The 27,602-nt window shown below is 40.2% G+C and overlaps 1 protein-coding gene across 6 annotated transcripts in view; it reads left to right on the forward strand.

Moving 5' to 3' along the window:
• PHF14 (PHD finger protein 14) overlaps positions 1-27,602 on the forward strand; it is a 258,656-nt gene that overhangs the window by 101,059 nt on the left and 129,995 nt on the right. Inside the window, exon 17 of one of the 6 annotated variants that reach the window (XM_074195393.1) lies at positions 23,182-23,462. The exons of the other annotated variants lie outside the window; for them this stretch is intronic. Within the exon in view, the coding sequence (XP_074051494.1) occupies positions 23,182-23,194 (13 nt within the window). The 3' untranslated portion in view covers positions 23,195-23,462. Of the gene's footprint in view, positions 1-23,181; positions 23,463-27,602 lie in introns of those variants that run through there. 6 annotated transcript variants of the gene reach the window in all.

The following is a 27,602-nucleotide window of genomic DNA, read 5'->3' on the forward strand; positions in this document are numbered from 1 at the left end:
GACACTTGCCATTTATTAGCTGTGTGATTTTGGGCAAGTCACTTTACCCTGTTTGTCTTTAATCCAGGACCATCTCCTGTTCACATCTGGCACTGTACCAGATGGCTCTGGAGGAGAAAGTGAGGCTGGTGACTTAGCAGACAGCTCTGCCCCACCCTGTACCCCATATTCAGTTCAAGTGCTTTTCATGGCATCACTTCCCAGATGGCATGGTCTTCTTTGAAAATGAAGTACAAAGCATTAAGGAACTGAGACAGAAAAACAAAACAAAGCGTTCCCCAATTGATAAATGATTAAACAATACAAATAAATGGCAGTTTTCAGATGAAATCAAAGCTGTCCATAAGCACATGAAAAAATACTTTTTAATTACTATGATTAGAGAAGTAGAAATTATAACAACTTTTAGGTACTACTTCACACCTATCAAAGGAAAATGATAAATGCTGAAGATGTGGAAAAATAGATACACTAAGGCACTATTGGTGGAGCTGTGAACTAGTCTTGCCTTTCTGAAGGACAATTTGGAACTGTCCCCAAAAGGTTGTAAAACTGACTATACCCTTTGACTGAAGAATACCTATATCTGTCTATGTACTTTTTGTGGTGCTAAAAAGTAGAAATTGAGGGATTGTTAATCAGTTGGGAAATGGTTGAATAAATTGTGATATATGATTTTAATGATTTTAATACTTTATAAGAGATAATGAGCAAGAGATTCATAACAGGAGAACATTGTATACCATGAAAGACAGTAGTTAGAATGAGCAGCCATGAAAAATAGATTAGCTATGCTGATCAATACAATGATCCAAGATTTCACATGAATATTTGATATATTGCTTACTTTCCCAATGGTGGGGGAGCACAGGAATTTTAGATTAAAAAAACCCCACCATAAATAATTAAAACAAGCATAAATAAAAAGTAAACCAAATCAGAAACTTCACATGCTTTTTCTGACTCAACAGTAACTAGATCAGAAGTCAAATATTTCAATGTAAAAGAACCATTTTTAATAATCCTTATACTCTAGTTTTTTCCAAAATATGCAACTGAATATACAACCCAGAGATGTGTATTTATATATCTGTGTTTGTACACACAATTAGACTTAGACAGAAGGTTAGATTTAAATTATTAGATTATAGGTTAATTCTGGAGAGATTTGTCAACATTATTGCTAATGATTTATCACTTAGATTGCTTGAGAACAGGGACTGTGGTCTTCATATTCCTAATCACAGGGTTTGGGACTCAGTGAGTACTATTGTATCTATTGAATTTAATAAATTTCTTCAAATTAATATAGTGCAATAAAATAATTTGTTCATTTTCTCCCAAAAGACCTTATCACAAAATATTGATTATACCTGTAGTGTATTCCATTGACAATTTCATATAATAAAGTTTGTTAGAGAAAGGAATGGAAGAAATATGACAGAAAGATCTCATGGTGAGCTGACACAACAGGCCATACAATTTAGATGCCTTAATAGATTCTTTGGACAGTAAGAAAGTTAGTGGGAAGTCTTTTGTTTGGTTAAATGAGCCTACCAGCCCTGAAGAAAGCACATGCCATTGCTGTGCTTGCTCTTGGCCATCCCCTGTACATTATTGACTCTTGAGAGCTCATCTCTTCTGTCTAGCCAGAAATTGTCTGTGTCCGTGACCTATGTCTTACAATCATATCAGGAGTCTGAGTCTCTGTTCAAATCTGCTCTTTCTAACTGTGTGACCTTGGGTAAGTCACTTCACTTTGGATGCTTCCCATCTAGGGTCATCTCCAGGAGTCCTGTATCTGGTCACTGGACCTACATTCTTCTGGAGGAGAAAGTGAGGCTGGTGTCTTAGCACAATTCTCCCCCCACCGCCAAATCCAATGTCATGATTTTCAAGAACAAAGGAGAAACAATATCAGAAGTCCAGTGTTGTGCCTTTATGTTCCAGATTAAATTTATATAGTCTTTTTTAAAAAATATATACACACACACACATATATTTATCTATTTAATTATTCATTTATTTGTTTGTTTAGGTTTTTGCAAGACAAATGGGGTTAAGTGGTTTGCCCAAGGCCACACAGCTAGGTAATTATGAAGTGTCTGAAGTCATATTTGAACTCAGGTACTACTGACTCCAAGGGCTGCTGCTCTATCTACTGCGCCACCTAGTGGCCCTCATGTTTATAGTCTTAAATAAAAATAGGGAATGAATCTTGTTGACCATCTTAACTGTGTCCAACTCCTATCTTCTTTGCCTTCCTTTCACCTGTAATTTTGAAATGGATTGAGCCTGTTACCCTCCCTAGGCTATTTGTTTGCTGAGTACCTAATCCCCAGATTGAACTTTTTGTTTTTTAATACATTAAATTGTTTTGATGATTTCTGCTTTGGTAGTACCTTGAGACCCTCTTCTTTTTTCTTTATCTCCTGTGAAATTCTTGATCATTTGTTCCTCCTGAACAAATTTTCTAATTCTCTAATTTAATTCTTTAGAGATTTGATTGGTCTGGCACTAAGTGAATTAATTTGGGTGAGATTGTGATTTTAATTTTATTGACTTTTTATACATGAGCAATTAGTCTTTCTCCATTAATATTTAAATCTGTCTTATTTTTGTGAAGAGTATTTTGTATTTGTAATCATATAATTCTGATGTTTGTCTCAGTTGGTAGGCTTCTCAAGTATTTTCTCAACCTTTAGTTATTTTGCTGATGATTTGTGTGTACTTATCTCCTCTGCAATTGGTTGGCTTTTAGTTGACTCCCAAGGGTTCTCTAAATAAACAGTTATTATTTGCAAAAAGCCCTAATTTTGTTTATTCATTGCCCATGTGAATTCTGTTACTTTTTCATGTCTTATTATGGCATCTCACATTTAATGTAAATTAGTAAATAGTACTGATGGCAGTGGGCATTCTCATTTTACTTTTTATCTTAGTGAAAAGACCTTAATTTAAACAGGAAGCAACTGTTTGACTAGGATCTCAGGAGGAGAGCAGGGGCTTGTTCTACCTTCCAGCTTTGTCTGAATTCTCTAGCAGAAATCTCATACCAAGTGGGGAGCCTTCATTTCTATCCCTCAGAAGCAGATCTTAACAGCTATCTATGAATGACCTAATCCAAATGGAGCAAACCACAGATAATGTATGGCTTAGATCCAAACCCAGGTCAGGAGCTTCCAAGACTTCCTGGATCTTCCATACCACTTGAAAACTTGCAGATTCCCACTCTGAACTTTAAATGGAGATCTTGGATTAACTCAGTATCCTAATAAAGCAAAAGTAGCTCCAGATATTCCCTCCAGAGAAACCCAGCCTTAAAGTCTAAGATTAGCACATGTGTTGGAAAAAATAACCAAACCAAAAAAGTCCACTGTAAAAAAAAAAAAACCAACCCTGTATATAGTGTCAGGAGACCTATGACACAAACACAGAAGAGGATGCCTCAAAAACAAACAGGTGATGGGCATAAAGTTCAGTGTAAATACTAGGAAAAGAAGTAAAAGTGTTTTTGAAAAATTAAAAAAAATTCAAAAAATCATCTAAGAGCACATGAAGAAAAAAAATTGGACCAATAGAAGAATTAGAAAGTGAATCAAGATCTTGGCACAGTAGTAACAAGCTTTCTGAATTTAGAATGAACGAGTATAATTTAATGAATTTGAGCCAGCAAGAAATATTAAAGGCGAAAAGTTGGAAAGAAAAATAGAGGAAAAATGTAATGAATGTAAAACAAGAACAACTAACTTGGGAAATAGATTAAGGAGAGCTGATTTAAGGATATTAGAGTAACTGAAAGTCATGCCCTCCTCCCAAACGCCCTCCACCCAATAGACAACAATGTTTAATTTCAAGAAATTCTAGAACTATCAAAATCTCGTAGAGTATAAAGTAGAAATGAAATCATACTAGTTACCTCCTGAAACTCAAAATTGAATTCCCTCAAGAATATTATAGCCGAAGTTCAGAGTTTTCAAGTCTTAGGGAAAAAAATAGTACAAACAGCAGAAAAAGAAAAAAATCTGTGAATCAATAAATCACAATCAAGATCATATGAGATTTAGCAATCAGTACACCAAAGGAGAAGAGAGCTTGGAATGTGATATTCCAGAAATCAAAGGACTTATTTTGAATATAATCCTACTGGGAGGACAGGAGGGGATGGGCCTTTTATGAATTAGAATACTTTTGCCTGTTTACAAGCACAGGAGATGAGAAAAAAAAGTAAAAGCCCTCTACTCCCCCCCAGGATCACATTCCAAATGCTCTTTTTGGCATCCAGAACCCTCTCCTTGTCTCGGCTCCTTATATCCCAACACACTCTTCCCTCCTGTGACAGGGCCTCTTGGTCATCCCATGAACAAGATCCAGCATCTCTTGGTTCCTCCCCTCTGATTCTAACATTCCCCTTTCTACAAAGGGTCAACACCATTGGATAATACAGTGGATAGGAAGCCTTGGGTCTAGAGTCACTCTGAGTTCAAATCCCATACCAGACCCTTCGTGGCTGTGGGACCTTGAATAAGCACCTTGCCCCTCCAAATTGTTGGGAAACTTGAAGCACGTCTGTCACAAAGTAAGCACTAGAAAAATCTTCCCTTCCTTCCTTTTTCTCCACTGTTCTGAATTCTGTGTCTTCTCCCTTTGGCTTGTTTGTACAGTTACTGGCTTCTTGTCTCCCCCACCAATGATAATGGTGATGATGATGATGATGATGATGATGACGATGATGATGACTTTGTTCCTTTAGGATGAGGTTGTCTTTTGCCTCTCTTTGTATCCCCAACATTTCACACAATGAGGCATAAAGAAGCTAAATAGAAATGAATAATCATAAGGGCCTAAACATGAGCAAACTCTTGACGTTATAACATGTGAAGATGACAGATGTGTCCCTCTCCTCAGTGGTCAGAGTCTCATTAGAGTGGTTCTGTTATACTTTGATGATTTTTAAAAGAATGATTAAATGAAAAGAATAAAACTGCTCTTGGAGGGCAGGAGTTGGAGAAAGGAAGGATGGGGAAAATTGCCCCAGAATGAAAAAATTTGAGAACTCTGATCAGTCATTGATCTGATCAACCTTGCTTTCCAGAGGACTAGTGATAAGCTAAATTACCCAGGACTCAAGAGGACAGAAGGAGGCACTTTAAAACCAGTATTATTAAAGCCATTTATTAACTCATTATTTTTGTGAGACACTGTCTTGTGTTGAGGTTACAAAGAAAATAAAAGAAAGGCCCTGCCTTGGAGGAGCCCACAGTCTAATCAGCAAATGGTGATAGACTGGTGAGCTTGATGTAGGAATCAGGAAAAGGAAGGCACTAGAAGTAGGCCAGGAGACAGAGGGGTGTGAAGTGCAAAGAGACTGGATGGGAGCAGGGCAGGTTATGAAAGACTGGCAAGGCCAGAGAAGTTTAAATTTGACCTTGGAGCTGGTAGCAGGAAGCTCCCACTTGAAAACACTCTACTTGGGCCCAATAAAATGGGGGAGTTTCTGACAAGGATCTGGGGTACAGAGCCCTTTGTGTCCCAAAGAAACTTCTGAGCAACCAAGTTTCCAGGTATCAATAATCAATTTATTGACTAGGCTAGCTAATACTAAATTGCTGATGAATCATTTCCTCTCGTGAATTAAAGACAAGGACTCTGGCTCCTGCATCCTCTGGAGCCCCTGCTGTTTTCCTCTCAGCACATTGTTGGGTCCCTCCCTGAGCAGGAGAGGACCACTGTCCTAGGTATTCTCACCTCTTCCTGCTAAGAGTGACCTTTATCTGCAACTCAGGAAGCAGCTGCAGTCTGCAGTCAGGCTCCTTTTGTTAGCCAGGTTACTGCAAACTCTAAGGAAGGGACTGGGGGCCACACAAGGGTCTCTTGAAACTCATTCTAGCTTCTGTCTTTGAGATAAATAAAAGTGGGCTCGAATTGGGTGGGGCCCAGTCCTCCCTGAGGAAGGAGTAGGGGAGGGTTCACAAAAAAAGGAAGAGGGAAAAGGATGGATAAGTAATTCATTATTGATAGAATCACTTGTTATTAATTTCTCTTGGTGAGAGGGAAGCTTTGCCTATAGTTTATTAAATAAGGAAAGGAGGAATAACATGGAAAGACACTGTGACAGCTGAGGGGAAGTGGGACTGCAATGGGAATTTTGGAGTCAGGGAAACCCCTCAGCAGACTTTGGTTACCTTTGCCAGTCTGACTTGAAGGTGGTCTGGGCCAGGATGGTGGCAATGCCAAAAGAGAGTAGTGAGTGTGGGCATAACCAGTTGGGGAATTAATTTCTTTAAGTATATCTTGCTAACAATTTTTGATTTTGTTTCTTTTCAATTGAAAAGTGGAGAAGAAGTTGTGAGAGGAGAGAAAGTAGATTTTACTGACTGGGAAAAGAAAAGGAGACCTCAAGTTTATGCCCATTACATGTAATATTGACTCTTAGTTTGAGATAAACATTTTCCAGTCTCCCATATCTCCCTTCCCCCCAAAACTGTGTCCAATTCTTCATGATACCATTTGGGGATTTCTCACCTAAGTTGCTAGGAAAGTTTGCTAGTCAGGTTCATTTTAGAGGAGGCTCAGGGTCAAACACCTAGTAAGGAGTTTTGAGTCTTCCTGACTCCTGGCTTGTGCTCTGGGCACTCTGCCTAGTGAAATGTTACTTGCCATATTAAGGAACTATCTAATCATTTTTATATATTCTTGGGTGTATCTATTATATTTCCTTATATTGAGCCAATCATTTCTGGTTTAAATTCATAGTGGCTGAAAAATATAGTCTTTTTTTTAGTTTTTTTAGTTTAGTTTTTTTTTTTTTTGCAAGGCAAACAGGGTTAAGTGGCTTGCCCAAGGCCACACAGCTAGGTAATTATTAAGTGTCTGAGACTGGATTTGAACCCAGGTACTCCTGACTCCAGGGCTGGTGCTCTATCCACTATGCCACCTAGCTGCCCACTATATAGTCTTTTTAAAAAAAATTTCTATAGAACCCTTTATTAATACTTTAATTTTTAATTAGTATTCATTAGGATTAATGTCTATAGATTGCTTTGTTAGATTTGCTGATTTAGATGTTAAAAATTTATTCAAATCATAGTTAAAATTTGATTAGGAGCCCATTTTTTTCCTATTTTGCAATCAGTTTTGTAATATTGTTATTGTCCTTTGGATGTTTTACAGAATTCTCTGGTCATTTCTTCTGGTTCTACATTTGGTTTTTTAACCTTTAGCAATTCATTTATGACTTACTCCATTTCTTTTTCTGAGATTGAATTACTTAAAATTTCCATTTCTTGTACCTTAAATCTGGGCATTTCCCATTTTTTAAAAAAAATCATCCAATTTCATTTCTATCCTTGATTCAGGATAGTTTTGTAAGGCCTTATGTTAGATGTAGGGATACAAATCACAAATGGAAAATTCCTCACCCTCAAGATTATGTTTTACTGGAGAAAAATGATTTACACAAATGCCATATTTCCTCAAGTATGAGATGCACCCTTTTTCAAAAAATTTGAGGTCTGAAAACTGGGAGCGTCTTCTACAGTGATTGGCGATTTTTTTCCTTTGCCTTTCCTGTTTTGTTTTTTTTTTGTGCTTGTTGTCTTTGTGCTCATTGTTTTGTAATTGTTATCATTATATTGGGTAGTATCTTGCCATGGCTCAGAAAAGATTTTTGTCCAGTGCTGAATTTGTACAGTCAATGTGAAAAGGTTTTCCTGACCCAACATTCACATGATGAGCCCCTGGGAGCTGAGGGGTAAAGCAACCCTAGCTGGACAAGAGCGAGGGATGATTGCTGGGGTCCATTGGGCATCTGCTGTGCTTCCAACCTGACCAAGGGGAAGGGTCCATTCAAAGACTGGACAAGAGAATCACAATTGGAAGCCATCTCTGAAGTCTAGAAGGACAGGCCACATCTCTTCAAACAAAATGTACTTTAATTCTTTCATTGCTCAACACATGGATCCCCTCCAGTTCTTGCCTGTCCAGTGCTGTGGCCTCCCACAAGTTTGTCCCAGCTTTCCCACTTTCTGGGAGGCTCTTTTCCCAAATGGTCTGCCTCCAGCTCCCAGGGTGTTTTCTTTGCTTGTCCCTCTGATTTGACTGAGCTGACTGGGTCCTTATCTCCCCTTCTGGGACTTCCTCTCCCATCTACAAGAAGCTTGGTCTGAGCCACCTTGATGTTGGTCCCTTTCCTCTGTTTGTTATTTCTAATTTGCTCTGAGAGCTTGTCTGAACACAGTTGTTTTCTTTTTGTCTCTCCCATTGAACTAGGAACTCCTGGCCAGCAAGGCCAGACAAAGGATCTGGACCTCCTTTTCTGGAGAGATCTGGATGCCTGGGATCAGGAAGACCCGAGTTCTAGAGTTAGCTTCAGATCCTGACCCACTGTGTGACCCTTGGCAAGGCACTTAACCCCTGCTAGCCTTGGTTTTCTCCTCTGTAACATGGACATTAGGACAGCACTTGGCTCTCCAGGTTGTTGTAAAGATAAAATTAGACAATAACAATAAAGGACAGCCTGGCATATTGTAGGCCTCCTATAAATAGATTGCTGCTGGACTCATTGGAGAGTGTGTTCTCTTGACCCTCTAGTGTCAGTGTCTCCCTGATGGGACAGGAGAGGAAACCTCTCAGAATCAGTGTGGGAGGGAGGGAAGTCTTGAGTGAGCCTTATGAGGCTGACTGGGCCATCCTTTAGCTCACAGATCTCAAGGTGCAAATAAAAATAAAATATTGGATGCAGCATGTCCAGAAGGAAGCTCACCTCCCTTCTTAAGCCATCCTTCCTCCTCACTTCCCAGCCTCAAAGTCATGGTCTCCTCTTCACTCTCCTCCCCCTGGTTGGACCCTCTTCATCTCTCCCCTGGCTTTTCTCCTCCTGCTCTGATGTCTTCCTGAGGCCGGCCAGCCCATAACGCACCCCCCCTTACTCAAAAGTGCTTTGTGGCCTTTAGAGTCTTTTGCAGCCTGGAGCCAGCCTCCCTTGAGCATCTTCTCTTCTGCCATCTGCCCTCAGCCCACTAAGATTCCAGGCTTCTAGGTTCAGCTCAGGCCTGGGGGCTTGTCTCTCCTTCCCACCCCCAAAGGAACACTCAGAACTGTGGCTCCTACTGAGGAGGTACTTGTTGTGTGACAACCTTTGATCTAAGCAGCCTGCTATTTGGGAGGCCTTGGATAAGGCTCCTGCTCCCCTTGACTCAGCCCTCTGTTTAGGACCAAGCCCAGAGACTATGGTGTTGTCTTGATTTGGGTCTGCAAGGCCTGGTACTCATTAAGTCCTCAGTTGAGTGAGAGTCCCACAGAGAGAATGTGGGGACTGCTGGAGCAGGTGTGTCTAGGCCTTCCTGACCCAGTATTCTGAAATGACTCTTAATAGTTATATCTCTTTTAATGTTTACTTAATGTTTACAGAGATATAAGGGCATGTATATATGTGTGTGTGTGTGTGTGTGTGTGTGTGTGTGTGTGTCTGAGTCTGTATGTCAGTCTAAGGAGTTCTCTCCAGTTACAGATAGTCTCTTAATGGCCTCATTGACTGTGTTGTCACCACCCTCTGGGCCCAGATCTCACCACCAATCTCACAGTTCACTCGGCCCTCGCACTCAGCCCTTGCCAGCTCTCCCATGGAGCCTTCTTGGCTTCCCTGTCTCAGGTGTATCCACTCTTCACACCAATCCCAAGGAGTTTGGGATTAGCTCTCCAGGAGCTCTGGAAGCTCTCTCTTGGGAAGCCTTTGGAGAAGCTAGAAACTCTTCTCCTTTACAGCCCCCTTGGGCCCATGGGGATCCAACCCAATTGTTGAGGATGAGAATTCCGGTCTCCAATAGAGACCCAGGACTATTTGAAAAGTGAATGAATTCATGGACTCCCTGGGATTTTTAACTGGTCAGGATTTATTGTAAATTGCTGCAAAGTCAAGAGGTTAATACTTTTTCCCTCCATTTGGAAGAAGCAGCAAACACTTTGAGGACAGAAAAGAATAACCAAAGGCTAGGTAAGGTTGCTTGGGAAACAGAGACAGCCAGAGAGATAGAGAGAGAGAGAAAGAAACAGGGAGAGCTACTTGGGCCAGGAGCTCAGTGGCCCAAGGACAGCCTAGGCCAGGTGTTCATAGTCTTGTTATCTGGGCACTGAGGGCAAACAGGAAATTCCTCCTACTTATGAGACCAAAACCAGGTAGAAGGTTGGATGCTGGGGATTGGGAATAAGGAGACAGGATACATAATGGACATTTAACAGTGGAACAATAGGAGTCAATTTACATCTCAGGAACAGCCAGCATTCTCCACTTGAACCAAATTTAACAGCAACAAAGATGACCAAACCACAGATCTCCAACCATCATAATCATCTGCATCACAACTGGCTTGCTCTTTTTGGCTCCCCTTGGGACAAATCTCTCCTGGCTTGAACCTGGTTAGTCCTTCTCCCTTGCCTCTGGGCATTCTCACCATCTTCTTTGAGGCTGCTGGCCCAGCCCCGTGTCCTCCAGGAAGCATTGTTTGATCCATTTCCCTTCTCTCCCCAAAGCCCTGATGGCCAGTCTCTTCATTCTCATGTGGGCGCAGCTTGTCCCAAGAATCAGGCCCACCTTTGCATCTCCTTGCTTCCCATGCTCATCACTGCACTGATGGTTGTTAGGCACTTAATAACTACCTGTCGATGAAGGGACTGAATAGGAGCTCCTTCTATAGAGAAAGAGTTTCATTCTCTGTTCTGGCAGCTTCTCTGACCAGGGGCCCAGTTAGTGGGACCTCATCAAGCCCCTCCCCCCATGGAATTTGAGGGTCAATGAAGCTAGCACTTTTAGAGGTGAATTAATTAAATGTTTGATCAAATCTAGCCTGAGAATTCTGTGAAAACATCTGTCTGAGTTTGTCTAAGCAGTTCTTTCCAGGTACTGACAGTCTCTTAATGGCCTTATTGACTGTGTTGTCTCCACCCTCTGGGTCCAGATCTCACCACCAATCTCACAGGTCACCTGGCCCTTGGCAGAAGAAAGGTTCTCCGTCCCTGGCCTCATCCTTGGCCTGATATCTACTAGGTGCTTGATACATGATGTTTGGTTGATTGATTTGTGGATCTTTGCCACCATCCTGTGCTCTTGGATTTTATGTAGAATTGTTTGTAGAACTCTTTAGGTAGATTGGAACCAGCTGATTTCATTGGTGTAGGGCAGAGGTGGCAAAATGCAGTACAATATGGATATTTCCCATCTGTGGTTTTCTGAAAGCAGTCTGCAATCACAGTTGCTGTTTGAATTGATTTGGAGGATGCTCCTTCTGCCCCATCCTAGAGGTGTCTCACTGGGACTGGGGGGGTAGAGTGGCAGGCTTCATCACAGGCTTTTCCTCCCCCCTCAAGACGGCCCATCTTTCTACTGATGAAGAAGTGAAACCTCTAGCAAGCAGCGATTTGACCAACATCTCATTGCAGCTTGGGCTCTTGGGAGGGAATGCAAGGCCAGCTCCTCTTACAGTCTCAAAGGTTTCCAGTGATGAGCCTAGTGGGGTTTGAAGATATCCATCACCAGAAGGTGGAGAGTAAGCTGCCTTAGCCAACCCCCTACAGAATAGAAGCTAGAAATAGAACAGAGTCTCTTCAGCCTGCCTTGTTAGGCAGTTACCCACATCATGAAGGGATGGAGAAAGAAAATCACGTTTAGTGTTTTTCAGATTTCTTTCCAAATGTCTTGTAAGCTTAGGCAGCTACAAAGCAACTCGGGAGCATTTTTGGACAAGAAAAGACTCTTATTTTAAAGCACTTTTTAAGAATTCTAGGATGTTTTTAAGGGAGTTTAGAGATGACTTGAATGTTTTGCTGTTTTGAACTAGGGTCATGGCGGTACAACCCGCATGAGAATTAACAATTGTTTCAAGTCCTAACTCTTGCCCGATGTGTACAAATAGCATCTTACTAAAAGGAATGCCAGGGGATTCCTAAGCCACTCTCTGACCTGTTAAAATTTATATCTGAAGTTGTAGCGTTCGAACACCCTTGATCCTTAATGCCTAGGAAGGGATGCCAAATTATGAAATCTTTGTAGATCTCATCTTATGGATGTTTTTATCTTATTGACTTAATCACATTGTAAATCTTGTCTTCATTAGACTTGTGTTCGAGTGATAAATCTTTGTGGTTCTTTCAGTGAATAAAACAGAAATCACTAATGATTTATAAAGACACGATTATATTGTCCCAGCTCCAAGCATTGTTTAAAAGCTTGTTATGATAAAGTTTACTATATCTTGGATCTGTGTCATTTCAGAATGGCTCTAAAGGGGTTTTTCTATTATTAAGAAGTACTTTTGTAAAATAGCAGCAAAAATCATCATTTAGTATATTAGCTAAGTTGTCTTTAAATCGTCATTGAATAAAGGTTGAACTGTTTTTGAAGCATCAGTGTATTTCCAGGGACATCCTATGATACTGTATCAGGTGGTCTGTGACCAGTTTTGTGATTGGAGGACCAGAGGAAGGTATCCAGACAGGAAAACTGCCCACAATTAGGGTGGACTGCCTCCCTGGGCCCAGTGGATTGGCACCTGTATCCAAAGAGAAACTGATTTATGTGTGCCAAGTATTGTTCTCCTTGGCCCTGGGGATCCAGATAGACAAAGGATGCCTCTGCTTTAATCCACCAAGAGGAGACAAAACCCACAAGAGGGGCTAGGAGCAAGGGAGGCCCCAGGAGCTCTGTGAGGACACCAAGACCCCACAGGAGTCCTCAGCCTCTGAAGGTTGAGGAGTGGGTAGGGCTGGAAGAGTGGTAGATTTGACAAGAGATGTCTCAGTTTGGGAGAGAGCATTTGACTTCCAGGAAGACCATCTCACAAAGACTCAGGTCAAGACTTTCCACTAACACCTTGGTGCTCCTCCAAAGTGAGTCTGCCTCTTAGCCATGTCATCCATGTGTCCAGGTGGTCCTCTGCTGGACTAGCATCTGAACCCCAAAATCTCCAAAGAGCAACAAGACTGCTGCTCTGGAGTCCCGAAAAGTCATCAGCTCACTGGGGGACTTTACACATTTAGTCACTGGATGAGTCTGGATAAGTCATTTTTCCCCTTCATGCCTTAGTTTGTCCTCCCTCCCACGGTGGTTGTGATGATCCAGTGAGTCTATGTTTATCTAGAGGGCTCTTCATAGTGCCTGGTCCATAGGAAATTCTCTAGAGATGCTCACTGCTATTAGTAGCATGGGAGTCAGGCTGGAGGCCCTGAGGACTTCCTGTCAGCTCTGAAATGAGGTAATTTGGTATTGGAAGATTGTTTGGGGATTTTTTTTTTCATCTCTGCAGTGTCCCCAGACTCAAGACTTCTGAGACACCTCCTAAATGACAAGACACACGTGTGTGTGTGTGTGTGTGTGTGTATGTATATGCATGCACATATTTGGGTGTGTCTGTTTTCTGTATTATTTATGGATATATGACATACAAACAAATAATTTAGATAACAGAGTCAGCTTGCTAATGGTGAACATCTATGGACAACTGATAAGTTGTCTCAATCCCCACAGCAATTGTTGACCATTTTGGCTTATGATTTTGAAAGGTTCCCTGAAATCTCTGATAACAGAGATGACCCCTAAAGAATGAAATGGAAAGGTCTAGTGTTCTGCAGAGCTAATTTGCCTTTCATGGAGAATGTGCAGTCCGGAATAAAAATGGAAGAGGCTTTCCCTGAGGTAGGTGCTGCAGGTTGTCTCCCTGCTCCTGTTTATGGATGACTTGACACTGATTGCCTTTAGCCTTTGGAATGATACCCCACAGAGGCAGCTGTAACTATCCAAGTAGAGGACTCATAATTATTTTCTAGACCAAGAATTGTGTTCCACAATGCTGAGCTATTAAAATTTAAATCTTGGATGATCCCCTGAATTCTGAATTGAACAAGAGGAAGAAAAAGGGCTCAATGACTTTTGAAAATTATTTAGTCCTTGGGATGACCTTTCTCCCCATCTCTACTCCTCCCCCCCATTTCTGCCTAAACAGAGTTCTTTTCACTTCTTCCCTTGATGCTCGATGGCCCATACCTCATGAGGTGATACCACCATTTCCAAAAGGGATCAAGTTGCAGTTTCCCTAAGGGGCCATTGAGGAGACTGGTAGGCACAAACAGGCTGTTACCACCTGTTGTCTCCAAAGGTTAGAGTAGGAAATTAAAAGGAGGCAATGACCAGAAGAAGTTCTGTGGATGTCCAGAAGTTGTTGGGAAGCCTAGAGGAAGGTCCCCACCATGGCGGCTGAGGATTTCTGGGAGGGCTAGATGAGTATGCTAAGAGAAGTGATTTCCCAGGATGGATGGAAAGAAGTGTAAATGCTTTTAAAACAAATCTGCATTCAATATACTTTTATCTGTTTATTATTTTGTAGTTCATTTACTGCAAGCAGATGTCCTATTTAATTTCATTTTGTTTTATTGATTATTTTTGTGTGTTTAGATTATTTTCTCCTAGTCCTTCAAACATACTGACTTTCTACTCCACCTTTCCCACATCTTTCCTTGATCATTCATTTACTTTTAGAATGGACTGTTTTGATCAGTTTTTTTAAAGTTTATCTAATATTTTGTTTTTCTCCTGATACATGTAAAGGCAATGTTTAACTTTCATTTTTAAAACTTTGAGTTAAAGCAAGCAGTTTGAGATAGGTTATGGTTTTGTGTGTGTGTGTGTGTGTGTGTGTGTGTATTTATATATAGCTTTGCAAAACATTTCCATATTAGTCATCTTGTGAAAGAAAACATGGACCAATAAGAATACCCTCAAGAAAAATAAAGTTAAAAAGTATCCTTCAATTTGTATTCAGCCACATTATTTCTTTCTCTTGAGTTGAAGAGGACCGAAGTCCTTCAGAGCTGTCTTGTTTGGTTGGTCTTTCTGCTTTATTGATGAGTACTAAGATTTAGCTCCCTTCACTTCTTCTCATTTCGAAGAATGTTGTCCCCATCATCCAGGGAAGACTCTGCTTTGCTTTCTCTTTGTGAGCCTCTTGGGATTCGAAGTAAAACATCAGCTCCTTAAGGATGAGGTCACTGTCTTTCTTGTCCCTGAGTTGCCTTGCATACAGTAGGTGCACGTTAGGTGTTTCTTGCATTCAATTTGGCCTACACTAGTATGTGAGACTCTACATCTGCTGTGTTTGTCTGTCTAGGAGTTGGGCCTTGACCGACTTGACTGAAGCTGTCTTTATATGATCATCTCAGCCTCTCTCCTGTTCTTCAGGCAGAGGACTTTGATCTTCCAGACAGAGGCAGGAGGCCAAGAGAATCCAGGAAAGTTCTTCAGTAAAGTTCCCTAGATTCTGGGAAGTGGAAGGAGCTCAGTGGTTGTCTGGTCTACTTCACTGTGAGCCTCCCCGGTCTTGGAAGAGGGCTGTGATTTAATGGGACCATCTGGTAATCTGTTCATCTGCTGCTCCTCAGTCACTCTATTGGCTGCACTGAGAGTCGGGAGAAATCATCCTTCTTGGTCACCTGGAGAGGAAAGGAGATGAGCCCCCCCCCCACACACACACACACTTTTGCCTTTGTTAGGTTTTTATCTCTCACAGTCTGATCAGTCGTGATTTGTACTTGAGATAGCCTTCCTAATTTTCATTTTAATGCCATCACATTGCTTTCGATGGTTCACACCAAAGTGGGAGATAATTCAGTGGGGAGAAGTTGGGGACAGTCACAGAGCTCAACTGAGCCAGGCAGCGCTGACATCCCTGTTGGACTTTAGACTGGGAGATCACAGTGGGGAAATTGCTCACGTAGGCTCCTTCTTTCCTCTTCTATTAGTCTTGTACTAAACACAGCCAAGGTCATGTAAGGCCCATGTCTCAAGGGCCATGTTTCTGTTTGCCAGGAGTGCCTGCTATGTAGGATTAGCAATGGAGAAGGACTTGGCTTTGGGACCCATGGTGAGGCTCACCCTTGCCCTTGCCCACCCACACACCATGATGTAGCTCGGCTCACACCACTGCACCAGGAGGGATAGGCTGGAAGAGAATCTGATCATTTGGATTCAGTTACATCCAAATGGAATTATATTTGTCAATAACTTTTTATTCAAGTCATTGAAATCTTCCAGGACCAATTTTCTCTTGTCAAGTTACTCAAGTATGCTGATGATTTAAACATTTCAAAATTATCTTGATAGCATCAAGACCTTGTGTGACAAGGTCTATAAATGTCACTCTTTAAAGAAACAAGGAAGCTTCATTTCAAGCAGAAGACTAAGTTTATTGACTATGAATTTCTTCTTGAGACTTCTGGAACTCAAATTTGCAAAGAAATTGTAAAATAAAGAAATCTACCCTTTTTTTAGTGAGCAGTTTTTTGCTAAAAGAATTCACCATTTGTTGTTTAATTTTCATATTTTATTTTATCTCTTGTTTCTCTTCATATAATTTGCTTTCTCAAGATAATACATCTTATTCAGTGTCCAAATGTAAAATAAAAATATGGTCTACTCAAACTTGATGGAATTTATAATGGTTCACTGCTATGTCTTAATATTTAAGTATATGAGAAAGTACTAGTAAACTTCATTAATTTCCCTTTTTCACAAGTAAAGAATGCTCAGTTTTTTCTTCAGAAAAAAGACTTGCTAATAAATCAAATAAATGGATGGATGCTTACTATCTGGCAGACCCTTTGCTCATCAGTGAGTGAGATGATTCCTGTCTTACTCTCTTTTGAAAGGGAAGGAAATGCCTGACCATGAAGAGTGCCCTTCAAGTTAGTTGGTCCACAGCACGGTCAGTAGATTTGCCTTTCCAGGGACTTGTGGCAAGGCAGTGTGGTTAAGTGACTTGCCCAAGGTGACACAGCTATGTAATAGGTGTCTGAGGTCGAATTTGGACTCAGATCCTTCTATCCTCTTTGCACCCCCCCCCCCCAGCTGTTGCTAGAGTAGCAGTCTTGCCTGGGGGACTGGGTGTGGATTTGAGGCCTGGAGTTGGGGTGCTTCAGGGTTGGCTGCATTTGGTGAGCAGCAGGGCAGATTTGTTCTCCTTCACCCCCCCTCCCGCTCCCCCACTGGGGAGGAGTTCCCAAACAAGGATAAGGAATGGGAGGCATTTTCCTGGCAGTAGTAGCAGGGTGGCAAGAACCTTAATAGGTAGACAAAGGAGTCTTCCTGTTAGTGAGCTTGCAGAATGTCCAGTTCCAGGTCTTCTGGGACTTCAGCCCTCAGGTGGACACATTAAAGGGTCTGTCTCTAAGTGTTCTTAGCTTAATCAGGAACTGGCGCTTCTGTCTTGACCTGGGTCTGGTGCTGAGCACCCCTTTTTCTCTGACAAGGGCTCTGGCTGGCTTCCAGAGTCCTAGCAGGCAGGCCTGTGTGGGAGGATTCCTGGGCAGGCTGTCACACAGTCTTTTCTGTTGCATTGTGTTCAGCATCAAAGATTGCTCTGCATTCATGACCCGAATGCAGGCTTCTCCACACTGCCAAGTGAAGGTGAGTTTATGAGTATAAACAAGAAAAACCTTGTCCAAATTGGAACAGGGAAAAATCCTGGGTTTTTCCTCCCCACAGTTTTGAGGTACTATTGTTTGTCCTTGTGTTACACACAAAGAACTTGAGGCTTAGACAGACTAAGGGATCTATCTGCCCAGGGTCATAGAGGAAGTTCTTAGGAAAAACTGAATCTGGGGACATTCTTAGTCCCAGTCCAGCAGCAGTGTATCCCCTAGGCAAGAAGTACAAATTTAGAGAATCCTCCTCAAGTATTCACATGGCTTTTTCGGCCTGACCTGGTCTGAACAGCCACAGTTGTACATGGTAACTTGATTCTAAACAGGATGCTGTCATAGGTGTTCCTCTTCCAGGACCCAGGATAGCACCCAGCTGTCCACTAAACTATACTGCCAAAGAGCTGAGTTCAGCCCAGCCCTGCCTTCTTGACTTCATCCTTCCTCCCTTCCTTCTCTATATAGGATTTCCCCCACAAACCAGATTCTTGGCTTGATTTCCTAGCAAACAGGTCCATAGTAGGACTATTGTGGCTGTTTTTCTTTCACTTTGGCTCTCCCATACTTCCCATTATCTCTCCTATGCTGATCGTTGACTTCAAAGGTTCCTTCACCTCAGCAGGCATACTTTTGGGGACACCTTCAATTTTCATTTTTCTTAGAGTGACATACGTGACTTACAGGTGTAGGTATCACTAAAATAGTGTTAATTTTGTTGTCTGGGATCCTCTTGATCCTAGTCTGGACTGCTGAGACCCCTCCCCCCCACTTCCCCCTTGCTCCACTGTTGGTTCAGATGGTTATTCAGCTATAGGACAAAGATCACAGTCTTTGGATGGGCCTCCTTTCTCCCCCAGGGCAGTCTTTCCTTCACTGTCTTTTTCTTGGGTGAATTATTAAACATATCTTTGGAAGGGCAGGATTGCTTTGCAGGATTCTAGGGTTTGACCTAACTGACACAATATCATTTGCAAATTAAAGAACCTGGAAGATCCCTTGCCTCCTGGGCAAGCAGAGTCTTGGTTTTTTAATCTGCTAATGGGTCATCTCGATCTTGAGCCCCTATCTCTCTGGCTGCATCTGTTGAGGAAAGCTTTGTGATGTCAGCCTGGACCAGAGGAGAGGGCCCAGCACTGCATTTTGTAATCAGCTAACTCACATAGCAAAACCACACAATCTCTGTCCCTCTTAGTCAGTTGGGTCATTGTGAAGCTGTAGCCTGCTTTAGGAAATTATTTGTTGAATCTTGCCACTTCCTCATATTTTCTTAAAAGCAATTTTGCTTTCAATGTTCACATAGATTTTTTTTCCATAGAGGTTTTATAGAGACTTATTAAATATGGTCTGTAGTTGTTGATTTTTTTTCCCCATTCAGGACTGCCCATAATTTTTTCAAACATATGGTATCTTTACTTCTGAGATATCTTGAAAATTGATCTGTCAGTGCTATCAAAATGAGAGCTTTCATTCTGGACATCCTCTGTGTAGTTGCTGTAGCCTAGCTGCCTCTTCTCACTACATCTTTAGTTAGGCCTGTGTACATATCTCCATTTCTCAGATGCTGAGATATTCCATTTCAAATAGGGTGGTTCTGAGTAGAAAAAGTGACAAATAGGACTTGTTTTATCTATGTAGTCAGACTTCAGATTCATCTCTAAGTACTCTTGCATCAGTTTAATTCAGACTTGCATTTGACTTGGTGTGTATTTATTTTCCCCCCTCTGTTGTTTTTTCACCCTTGGCTGAAATGACATTATGGAATTCAGATATTTTTTTAGGGCCTTATGGACCTCTTTCTTGTGGTGATGGCTTCATAGTGATTGAGGCAGTCAAGAGAATCACTCTCCCAACATGTTTTAATCTTGCTTTGAGTATTTGAGGTTACCGTTGTGGTCATTTAAGCAGTGTGGTCATTACCTCTCTGTCCTCTTTTTCTGATTTGATAGTGATTTTTACTTTGTTCTGTCTCAACCGAACCGGACTGGATTGGCTTCTCAGTGTAGATAGGCAGACAGGCCATTAGTAAGTGGATCTGTCACTATGAGTGCCACTTTCTGCACGAGGGCTTTGATTTCAGATTCCTGAATGCTTGACCATCAGACAACTGACCATGGCCGTCTCATCGAACAGCTCAACCTTTGCCTGATGGGGGATGACTAGCTAAATGAATCCCACATCTCTGTTTTCTCAGCTAAAAAAATGAAAATAATAATCATTTTGGGTACTGTCTCTTGGGATAGAGGTAAGGAAAATGTCATGTAAATAAAGGTCAAGCAAGACAGAGATATGAATTCTTCTTCCCCTTTTGAGTTAAAGAAAACCCAGATGTCTGAGTCATATTGCAGACTTAAACATGGTCTTTCTTGAGGGTCATTGTAGTAAGGTGGTCTCAGCATGCAAAGAATGGGAAATAGAGTTTTCATTTTTTGAATTTTTTTCCACAATAATGTTTGTATATTCATTTTGCCTCCTATTTTATTCTGCACAGTTTTCATACTTGGTCTTGAGTCAGGAAGACCCAAATTCAAAAATAACCTCAGACAGTTGATAGCCTAGTGAACCTGGGTAGGTTACTTCACCTGTTTGCCTCAGTTTCTTTAGCTGTAAAATAAGATTAAAAATAGCCCCTGCCTCCCTGAACTTTAAGCACAGTATCAGGAAAATGGGGTGCTATGTAATTGTTACCTATCTTCATCACCATCAGCATCATCATCACTTGTTATTACTATCTGTAACTGCAGTCATAGCATCCATTAGAAAAAAGAAATGACCTGAGAGTTGGATTTCCTGAATTCTGGTCCCCAAGCTGCTCCCACCCTCAGCTTCTCCTTCCAGTTCTTTTCCAGAGTCACACAAGCCAAATGGTTTTCCCTTTGGGTAATTTCCTCAAGAGTAAATGAATGCCTTTAGTTTTGCTTAAATAACACAGGACATTAATTTCAAATAAATGTGGTACAGATTTTGTGACAAGATCTTATATCTGAGAAAAGAAATAAGTCAGGTGCTCATTTTCTCCTTGATTACAAGATGCATTCTTATTTGTTGGATTTGAATTAATTTGGTTAACCTATCATTTCTGATGACAGTTTGTAAACATTCTTTTCTAACAGTGCTTATGAACAAACCCGCCACTTTGTTTTACAGATGACAATCATGTTTTAAAGGGTTCTTTTTAATCAATAATTTCTGTTGTTTGTGACTTTAGCTCTTTTTCAAAACCAAAAACTTGAAAATATAAATTTCTATTGATATATGAGATTTCCAGGGCTCCAGATTTATTGACCTTTTCATTTGAAAGCCAGTTCATATTTGTTAATGTAATATATCATAAGTAAACCTGAGTATTCAAAAGTGAATGTAAACATGAAAATGTCTCACTTCTTAGTTTTAGGGAGCCCTTTCCCAAAACTCAAGTGCTAATTAAGGAATTAATTTCTTATCCAGAAATAGCCAATATGATATTTCTTGATGTCAGTTTTTGAAATATGTTCAAGAGTGGGTTGGACTGGCAAGATTCCCTCCAACTAAGAGACTCTCTGAAGCATATGAGCTAGGTGTTGGTGTTCTTGAGAAATCAAAACACTAAAGCTGCCATGAAAATGTAGAACAATTTTAATTCCCTTGCCTTAGACAGATCTGATGTTATTTATAGAAAAACAAAACAAAACATGCAATTGACCCTTCTTCATAAGATCATTGTAACTTGGTAATAGTGAAATTAGTAAAAACAACTATTTGGTTGAATCAAAACTTCCAGAAAAGGGTCAGAAGTATCTGTAGAAATCATTTCAATGAATCCTGAAATCAGAAATTATTGGGTATCTTCCACATGCCTAGCCCATGCCCATGAGATAAAAGTGTCTTTTCTAACTTTTGTGTCTGAGATGCAGATAACTACAAAATAGGAAAACTTAATACTGAAAATGTCTCCATTTTCTGAATTCAGCCTTGAAAATATCATTTAAAAATAGAATGAAACACATTGTTTTGAGGTATAACTCTGATTTAATAAACCCTTTTGAGAGAATTCTTTTCATGAAACTTTTCTTTAGAAAATCTAGATTTCCACTTTATCCCCACAGTGGACTTTATTGCTATGCTTCCTAAAGGCTAGGAAGTCAGCGCTAGCCTTTTTGTGTTCAGTTAATCCTTGTGGTTTGATTTTATGGCAGAGAGGGCAGGGAAGTATCTTCATCTGCTCTTGGACTGTGGGTGAGGCCCAGAGAGGCTGTCTTACTGTGGATGAGGTCAGTGGCTCCTGATTAGACCTCAGGAACTCAGGTTGACAAAAGGACTTTTTTACTTGGAAGTGAAAAATTGCCTGAATGTTTCTTGTTAATAGTTTGGTCTTTTCCCCTGTTGTGTGTCCTTTCTTTCTCAACCTGCACATGCATCCCGTTGTGGGCATCGATTTCAGCTCTCAGAATGTAAAAAGTGGTGCACGCTTGTTGCCACTCAGGATGCATTGAGTTGGGAGAAAGGGAAGAAGTGTAGCAAAGACATTTACTGTCACTTTGTTTCTCAAATTCACATTAGCAAGTAGCATTTGTTCCTCTGAAAATCAGAGTTAATGTGGCATCCATTTCCTGTCCCCTTTCTTCCTCCCACCCCTGGTAAGTTTCTATCCCCCCCCCCCCTTTTCATGGTAGTTATTCTTGGGTTCTGGCAAAGTCTCTCTTCTCTGGAATACTCTATCTGTGATGGTGCCACTTTTCACTTTCTTTATCTCAATGGAAATTAGAAGCATTCAACACATTTCAAATCTTTGAAAATAAAGATGTTTTGAAGTGATGTTAGGTATTTTGCAATACCACAGCAGTGTGACATTCTTATTGCTTATCTGACATTGGGGCGATATTGCAGTTTTTTTGGTAACCTTGCTGCCAACTAAAAAATGATCCAAACCTTTTGAGTCTCCAACATTTCATTCCTGAAAATAAAAATCAGAAACAGTAAGTGAATCCTTTTTTTTTTTTAATGAACCCAAGTAATAAGAAACTTTGGAGAAGCCGAGAGAATTTACTTGAGTTACCTATTTTGAATAGCTGACTAAAAGCAGAGACATGCTTTAGGTAATAAAGATATTTACACTTAGGAGAAGGATTTTTAAGTGGTCTTTTCATGCATGCTGCATGTCCGTCCCATGGTGTACTTCTCACGGTATCCAGAATTACTTAATTAAGGAAATTCACTATTTGGAATATACTTTTTATTATAAATGTTTGTCTTTTTAAATGAAGCAGTAGAGGATACTTGCCAGTGGGGCCAAAATCAAAGAGAAATGTTTCTTAAAGCTTATTTGATGAAGACTTTTGAATCTTCCTCAAAAGGTTGACCCCAGCCAGCCTTAATGCGTACGGCCCAGAGTTGGGATTCTTGGATCCAGCTCAGCTGCATTCTTTATCATTTTATCAAATACCATGTGCAAGCCTATATTGATTTACCTTTCTTTTATTCATGTGATGAGAAGAACACCAATGTCTTATGAAGCTTTCCCCCATTTTGCTTAAGCAGGGTTGATTTAGGACTTGGAAGTGCCCCCAAAGATGATCCCCCCCAACCCAGGTTGCTCCTCACAAGAGGACAGCATCGGGTGAAGTATGTCTCTTGGCACCTGACGGTGTGGGCTGTTGTTAGAATGTTTCATAAGACGACGTTGTGCAGAGCGGTTATGATCTCTGAATGTTAATGTTCTTTTCTTATCACTTTACTGTGTAGATACCCTTCATGAGACACATCTCTGCCACAGCTCGTCCTCGGAGGCAGTCCTGGAGCCCTCTTTTATAAGTGTGATTTAAAAATGTGGATAAAGCGCTCAATAGAATACCTAAAGTAAAGGAGAACAGCTATCTTGACTTATCTGTCTATAAGCTTATCACAATCAAAAGTTGAGTTTGTCGTCAGGTTTGCCTAGAATGGAATTGATTGGTTTGTTACTCACACTGACAAGATGGTTCATTTGCCTGCTTCTTCTTCTTCTTTTTTTTTTTTTTTTTGCACTAATCAGAAATTTGATATGTGCATTATTGGAAAATACTGGATAAATGTCTTGTCAGAATTGTCCTATTAAGTCATGTCTTTTTCCCCTGTGCTTCCGTGGCAAATGATGCTAAACAGTGCTGGGACTCGGTGAAGAGGGCCAGAATCTATGGGACTTAATCCTGGGCTGCTCCTCAGCGGCATCACTGAACAAAGACAGCCATGCTCGTCCTCTAGTCCGCCGCCTAAGCCGTGTGTTCCAATTTCAGACAACGTATTGTGAAGTTCCTATAGAAGCCCCTTCTGGGAAAGGATTGTTTCTCTTAATGCTGCTGGTGCAGGGCCAGGAAGGGCTCTGCCTCTGGCAGCATTGGGCTGTCTCATTCTGCAGTTGCTCTCTTGTTATGGAAGCCAGATCCCGTGCCTATTAGCATGAATTACTCAGTGTTTACACTTCTGATTTAATCATGTGAACAAAAGTATCTTCGTGTTACTTTCTGGATCCTTTGTCGAGCAATACTTGAAATTTGCCGTCTTTGATGTCTTCTCTGAGTTCACTATGTTCAGGCTGAATTTGTTTCCCCCAAACATACATAGTGAAAGTATGAGATCACCAGAAGGGTGCTTACTGAGTGGTCTGACTGTACCATGTGCCCACTCAGAAATCATCATCTGCATTTGTATCTTTCCAGGGAAATACCCGAATTACATTTCTATCTGCAAATTTTTTGATCCAAATTTAAAATCAACAACAGAAATGGTTTGAATCTTCTATTACTCCAGCCTGAACTGACTTGGAAGAGACTTTTTTTGCTGAAATCCTTGTAAATGACAATATAATTCCTTATGGAAGCTCCTGATTTCTAGTGGTGGTTTGGACTGAAGATAAATTAAACTTAGGAAAAAAACAATGGAAATGTTATAGGTTGTTGAGAAGAAGACACAAATAAAAAGATACTATATTCTCTATTAATAGCTATATCATCGTAGAAGACCATATGTTTGGCTAAGATGTTCAATAAAAATAACATGGTATATGTAAAATGGTGTATAAATTGAGATAATTAAATTATTGGAAGATATTTTACAACATATCTGGGAAAGATTAATATCCTGTAGCAGAGCTATAAATAGTTTTGCTTATGTTGCATTAGAAATCAGACTCCAGGTTGTTGTCATAATGTAGGAATAAGAAAAATTATAGTTTCTAGAATCTAAGCAAAAAATGAAGGCCATTTTACTAATGGAAAAATGCTAATGTTCTAGCATTGGCCTTTTGTAAGGTCTGATTAGAAATTACTGATGGTCACTTTTTTCTTTTGAAATCATTATGCCAAGTGACTTTTTGTGCCTCTGTTAATCAAAACTTGCTTCCATGAGAACACCTTGGAATCCTGAAGACTGAGAGATGATCATCTTTTTTGTGGGCAGATTGAAGTCTCTTTTGTCTCACAGCATAAAATATCAGCTCCATAATTCATGAGCTAGATTTTTGCAAAGGTGAGCTTGGAAGAGGGAGTACCAGGGAGGGAGTGAGATAAAACACTTCCTGTTCTATCTAATGGCCTCTCCTAAAAACTCTCCAATTTTCCACACTATAAAATTGACCTTGTCCATAATTGGCCCAACTGCTATTCTGAGGTGATATTAATTTGTGTTTAAACAATCTGTACTGCAGACATTCCAGAGCTCCCAGGTCTCAATGAGTATAGTGATGTGCATGTATTCATCACACCCAAGAGGGAAAAGGGAAAACTGAAGATTGACTTGGTCATTTTAAGACAGAGGAGAGAAAGAGAAAATCTACAGCATAAAAATAGCTCTCTTTGTCCTGCCCCCCATGAGGACAGCTGATAATTCCTCACTCGGTCATTATTCCTTCTCTCCCTACCAGTCACCACTTTTCTGTGACTTGGGAGACAATAGTCAGGTACTGCAGAGCCCCCCAAATCTATTACTTTCTGCGGTTTCTGGGAATGAGCCTCCTGATGTATTTGTAGATATGCTGCTCTATGAATAGCTTTGGAGGCCTGGCCTTCAAGGACCCAAGGTTTCTCCATGCCCTAAGGGAAGGAAATGACCAACCAGTACCCAGGATCCATGGATGGGTAGTTTAGTTGGAAGAGTAGTGGTGGGTGGATAGGCTGATGTGGATGAGTTAATCTTTTTTAGAAGGAAGCGCTTAGAATAAAAATTCTAGTGTATTTCTAGAAAAAAGAATCTTATCTTTTTCATGAACATGAAATTCGCTCCTCTTACATAAACCTGGAACTCCCCCTTCAGAGCAGACCCTTAACAGCTCCTATTACTGAAGCATCTCCAGTGACTATTCATTGTTAAGCATTTGTAGTCTAGAACCAAGCTGGCTACTTCATTTACTGATTATTTTTCTGTCCTCTGTTTGAATGCATTTCTTATTTGAGTCATAACATGTGCCAAGTGCCCATTCACCTTGGTCAGTCAGACTTTTGAACCTACTTTCCCAGCATGATGTGCCGAAAATTATTGTTCTTATTGAATAAAAGAAGTTACTGGTTTAACATTATCGATCTAGTTTTTTATTTGGATCATAATTGGAGAATATTGTCACAGATTCATTCAAATATATTCATAATTGCAGCTTTCCAATTGTTGACAAAACTAGTATAACCTATTTTTAAATGAGCATAGAGAGATTTTTTCAGTTTATGATTCTGCGTTTGTAAGCTGCTATTTAAAGATTAGTTTATTAATGTTGTGTTTCAGTGACAGCTTTTGATGGCTATTCCTATGAATATAGAATTATTGAGGGGGAGGGAGTTTATTTTTTAATTTTATATTAGCTCTTTGTTTTTTGTTTATTAAAAAAATACTCTTCCTGAGTCAGCTCTTTGAGAATGAATATATGTGGTATTAACTATGGGGACTTCCAATGTTTCTGAAATGGGCATGTTTTGCTTCTCTTGTTCCTTTATGAAAATGCAGGCCTTTCCCCCTGTGCTCACTCCTAAGACTTTCTGGAGGCCAGCTGATAAGGCTGCCTACTGTGCTAGTAGAGGAGATATCATGAAATTGGACTCTTGTGCTGGGCTTTGTAAATAAAATGAGATTGACCTCCCCCAGCCATTATCTCATTTATCTGATTTACATTGTAAAATCAGGAGCTACACTATTGATTAGAACATAATTAGTTAATTATGAAGAGAGAAATACAAAGTTATGTGGGGTGTGAGCACAGCAGGATGTTCTGGTGACAAATTTCCAAGGGCATGAGCAGATGGAGATGAGTTTGTTAAAGAACAAAGCTGCTGAGCTTCAGGTATGGAGATATCTAATCAGCCTCTCTCAGACTGCTGCTCCAAGGTACTTGACCTTAGTCATGAGTTTTTACATGACTATTTACATTTGTATGGTTTTTCTTTTATCATATCACCCCAGTCCTGTGTATATCACATCATCATTTCCTTTTATTCAGGAACTCCAAAGAAAATTTGTAGAGGAGATAATTTATTTCCAATTACCACGTTTTTTTAATGCAAAATTATTTTTATTCTCTGCCAAAAAGTGATTATTTTAATTCAAAATTGTTTTGATCAAAGTATGCACTGGATCTAATGGAAACATGACTTTAATTGATGAAGATATTTTCTTTATCTTGACTTGTATAGAAAGGAAAAAAAAAGTTGTTTTAATCTTAACATTAAATGCTATTTAAATTTTGGCAGGATGAAGAATTGTGTTCATCTACTATGATTTGGAAATATTTTAACACATGGAACATATCTTAAGATGTTTGATTGGAATGATTAGCAATTTTGGACGGATGGAATCCATCACCCTGCATATTGAGAGGGTCATTTTTTTTGTTGTTGTTTCCTTCTGTCTGGATACCTTTTTAAACATTAAGATTAAACTTTTTTACTTTATAAAAAATATGATAGAATAGTCAAATCTGAACCATCATTTCTACAATTAAAAAGAAAAGAAAAAAAAGAAGCAAATGTAATGTTTTAAGATCAAAAACCATGCTGACATTTTTGCTGGAAGCCATTGTAGACTTGGCTAGTGAGTCCAGTGGGACATTAACTTCCTGTAAAGGGGACCAGACTGGCCTCAACCATGTACCCCTTTGGAATTGAGGTCACTTACTCATGACAGGCTCCATTTTTCTCTAATGACAT

The sequence above is a fragment of the Macrotis lagotis genome, chromosome 7, assembly GCF_037893015.1.
Source record: "Macrotis lagotis isolate mMagLag1 chromosome 7, bilby.v1.9.chrom.fasta, whole genome shotgun sequence".
Classification (NCBI taxonomy): domain Eukaryota; kingdom Metazoa; phylum Chordata; class Mammalia; order Peramelemorphia; family Peramelidae; genus Macrotis; species Macrotis lagotis.